This window comes from Pygoscelis adeliae, unplaced genomic scaffold (genome assembly GCF_000699105.1).
Source record: "Pygoscelis adeliae isolate BGI_AS28 unplaced genomic scaffold, ASM69910v1 Scaffold206, whole genome shotgun sequence".
NCBI lineage: Eukaryota > Metazoa > Chordata > Aves > Sphenisciformes > Spheniscidae > Pygoscelis > Pygoscelis adeliae.
The window spans coordinates 1,453,533-1,457,614 of NW_008825052.1; the positions used below are offsets into that span (position 1 = coordinate 1,453,533).

The 4,082-nt window shown below is 36.2% G+C and overlaps 1 protein-coding gene across 4 annotated transcripts in view; it reads left to right on the forward strand.

Moving 5' to 3' along the window:
* The first annotated feature begins 65 nt into the window (after positions 1-65).
* GTF3C6 (general transcription factor IIIC, polypeptide 6, alpha 35kDa) overlaps positions 66-4,082 on the forward strand; it is a 7,864-nt gene continuing 3,847 nt past the window's right edge. For 2 of the 4 annotated variants that reach the window (XM_009326410.1, XM_009326413.1), the window contains exons 1-3: positions 322-468; positions 862-942; positions 3,784-3,847. In XM_009326410.1, coding sequence (XP_009324685.1) covers positions 874-942; positions 3,784-3,847 — 133 coding nt within the window. In that variant the 5' untranslated portion in view covers positions 322-468; positions 862-873. The other 2 variants (XM_009326412.1, XM_009326411.1) reach the window with 2 other exon arrangements.

A 4,082-nucleotide genomic window follows, 5' to 3' on the forward strand; every position in this document is an offset into this window, starting at 1 on the left:
GGGCGCGGGGGCCGCCATGGCTGCCCCCGGGCTGGCGGTGGGGTGGGACACAGAGCAAGCGCGTTTCCCTGGGCCTGTCGGGCTTCTCTGCCCCCGCAGCGGTCGTGTGCCGAAAGCTGTATCGTTTTAGCTGTTTTAGTTCAGGTTTTCTGGAAAACGGCGGTGTCAGAAAGCACTCGTCCGGTTTCAGTTGCTTCCTACCCCCATAACATCCGAAAATACAAACTATTACTCTGCTATTATTATGTGTATTTATGTGTGCTTAGTAGATGGTGATTCTTGAAAACTCTTCCTTGAGAAAGATTTTTCAGGGTGGCTATTTTTTTGTTTTGTTTTTGTATTTTCCTCACCCAAAATTGTAAGGAATTGCAAACGGGAATTGATTTCAAAGCAATATGTTACAAAGAGTTAAAAGTAACTATTTCAAGCAACACATTGCTTAACCTCTCGCTATGGTGTCTTATTTAGGTAGGTATTAAAACTTTGAAAAATGTGTTTTGGAATATGTAACTGGTCATGTTGCTATAATTCATAAATCATTTACCCATATCGATCCTCATTTTTTAAGGGGGAAAAAAGAACTCCCTTCCTAGCTAGGAAGAAAAGGCCAGGAAATTCAGGTGTGAAACAGGTGTCTGGTGGAGTAGTGGGTCACTGCATTTCCCTGGGTATTGCAATATCTGTCTGCCATTTTCTCTAGACAAAATGCAGAATAAGTCAGATTTGTGGTCTGTTTATTCTGAAGGTCTGGGTCTTTGTATGCTGTTCTTTTTGTTTTGGGTTGTTTTTTGGGGGGCTTTTTTTTTTCTCCTGAGTTCAGATATATCAATTATAGATTTACATTATAAACCTATCTTGTAGGAGCAACTGGTCATGGTGGAACTATCAGGAATTATTGATTCAGACTTCTTAGAAAAATGTGAAAACAAATGCAAGATTTTGGTGAGTGATTACAGCACAATAGGAAAGGGGTAAGTCAGTATGCCTGTGAACAAGGGACTGAGGCTGTTTCTAAATTCCTTCAAGTCAATAACATTTAGATCAAATCTTTGATAGAGAATTATGTGCACTGTCTTGGCCATATTTGGCTGCATGTTGGGCTCTCTCTATTTCAGAAATGGCTTATGATATTATGTAAATATAAGGAAATATTTTCAGAAATATTTATCAGCTAGGACCATTATCCCCTCTGAATTCAAGCTCTAAGTTCTTTTTTTAATGATGTATTTTACACATTCAAAAAAAAATAGTTAAGCACGCTTCTTCAAATAACTTGAATACAGCTGATAGATAAAGCCAAAGTCTTTCTGAATTGCACTGTATTTACAATGGGGTTTTTTGCAGATACTGCCTGGCAAGTTCAAGTGTTGTAAATGTAAAGGATAACTGGGTATTAAGCATTTGGTAAACAGTTTTCGATGTTGTTTGCTTCCCTGTGAGGTTATTGTAAGAGCCTGGCTTACCAGTCCTTTTGAGTTGTTTAATCACTTTCTCTGTATAGGACAAATTTTATTTGCCCTTCAAAACCTACATGGACTATGAGAGCCATATAGATAGTACAAGTACTATTGATTTGCAAATACTTTCTGAAACTAGACCTTTATTACAGACTGAAAAGATGGAAGAGAACATCTCAGAGTATGCCACTGTTCAGAATACATGTGAGGTGGTAAAGTCAATTCCGAAAATATCAAATGTAGAAATACAACCAAAATTCATAAATTATCCATCACTGGATGGATATGCTTTTATAAGCAGATTTGCTTCCTGGATCTGACCTAAGTTGCTTGAAATGTATTACACAGATGATTCATTACTGGTGGCTGAATAGTTACATATTCTTCAATAGTGTTAACGGGATTCTTTTAAATTTTGTGCTTTGAGATTCTCTTGTAGTGTTTCTGGAAAAACTTTTAAGTATCTATACTGTATCCTACTCGTATCCAAATCTACCTGTGCTCACTCCACAGAGTAAGCGTTCCTTGAGATTTTTCATAACGGACAACTGTTGTTAAAAATCCAATAAAAGATTCTGCTTTGTGTTATTCTGTTTAGCAAGTTTTCTGTGATGCTGGTCACATAAGGGGAAGACAGTCTCCATTTCTGCATAGTCCAAAAAGGAATGCAAATCAGCCAAAGAAATAAAGTTTTGAATATTAAAAACCTTAATGCTGTTGCCTAGTACTGATGTGGTTCTTTTTTAAAATTAATTTCCTGTAGTAAAAAAAACAACCAAAAATGTGCTATATGTTAGCTTAATGCTATTGATGTTCTTAACCTATGCAGCAGAAGGAGAATCCCAGAGCTTAAATCTCGCTGATCTTAGATAGTTATTTTTTTTAAAAGTACGAGAGGAAAATTGCACAAATTCCTATTAACCTGTGTGATATTCTGTATTTTACACAATTTACCACATAGTGCCTCATCTTCAAAACTTTTAGCATGTGCTTATCTTCATGTCCTGAATAACGTTGATGTTCACAATGTACTATTAAAAGACATTTTGCCTTAATTAGTATATTCCGTTCAGGCGTTAATTTTTATCAAAATACAGTTGAGAGGTACATCTTATGTTAAGAATAATGGGATCCTGGCCTGTGTATTTGGAAAAGCTCTGCTGTAGAGGAAGGGAATGAGCTGATAGAACTGCTGCCTTACTCTCCCGCTCCTTGTTTAAAAAAATAAAATAACAACAGTTTCCAACTCCTTCACAATGTAGACATGCAGTAATCACAGAAGCTTCTGTGACCCTGCAATTGCACTTCTGGTGGTGGTGTAATGCTTTATGCCAGACTACTTCACCTTGTGTATTTTCCAAAGACTTTTGAAAGTTATTCCACTTTACAGAACTTGTATTAATTGGAACTTAGAAAATAACCTCTTTTTTCATGCGAATACGTATATTTTTATTTGTTAATGTAAAATGGAGGTTAAATTAATTTCCTAGAAGAAATAACAGCACTTTAAATTTATTTACTGTAACCTAAATAGACCATTGGCTGCAGTTTGAGCTAAATGTCTTTGATCCTTTTTAACATACTAAAGCATTTTCTATACCAGTACAGCATCAGTGGTTTTGTTGTGATTGCTAGAACAATATTATCTGGTATATTCTCTGTATTCAGTGCACTTAAAGTAATATGTATGATGATAGACTGAAAAATTGTCATTACCTTTTATTTTTTTTAACAGTACACTGATTCTACAGTAAGATTGGCTAAACCCTTTGTAACAGTTGTTATCACTGCTTAACTAAGCCTCCGACAAAAACAGAAAGAAAAATCCTTCTCCCCCCGCCCCTGATGTTTAACATTGCAGAAGACCTCAGGGTCAATTGTAATAACTAAAATTACTTCTATTACATTTTTTTGAAAACTAATAAATATTAATTTAATTGCATGTCTTGCCCTTCTTTCAGGAGTCTGCTAGCTTCTGTAAAATCTTATCCTCTGCAGAACTCTCTTATCCACTTCCATAAATCCTGTTTTAAATATGTACTTTTCTTCATATGAAGCTGACAGTTTGAGAAAGCTTTACAGTCTGGAATCCATTCCTTTTCTCTAACACCAAAAGAAACTTTTTATTTCACGTTTACCATGTTATGGAATACTTATTTTACTGCTATTAACTTATGTTGTTTTGTTTTTTTTTAACTATTTATCTTTTCAAGGAATTGATGTAACTTGGATTCTGCTATATCTGTCTTCTCTGGTCTTATAGCAAGAAATTTGCCTGGGCTAATAGAGACCTGACATCTGTGCAATTTTGTCCCTCTTTTTGTAGGGAATAGAGTCAGAGAGGCCCATTTTACAAGTGGACAGATACGTATTTGCAGGAGAATATGAAGGTAGGAAAAATGATGTGGATACAATCTCTCCTTTTTCATGTGACCCAAAGAATTTTCTTAATGTCAGTTAATTGCACTGCGAAGGGAGAACGTGGTCCTGTGAGGTGCTGAAGTTCTGGGTGGTGTTTGTATAACACCATATAGAGCAGCACCAGCCTGAGTTCACTGCTAAATTAGCCATGCATCCACGTTACTTACTGGAAAGTATGCCTGGAAGCTAACTCCAGGGTGCACC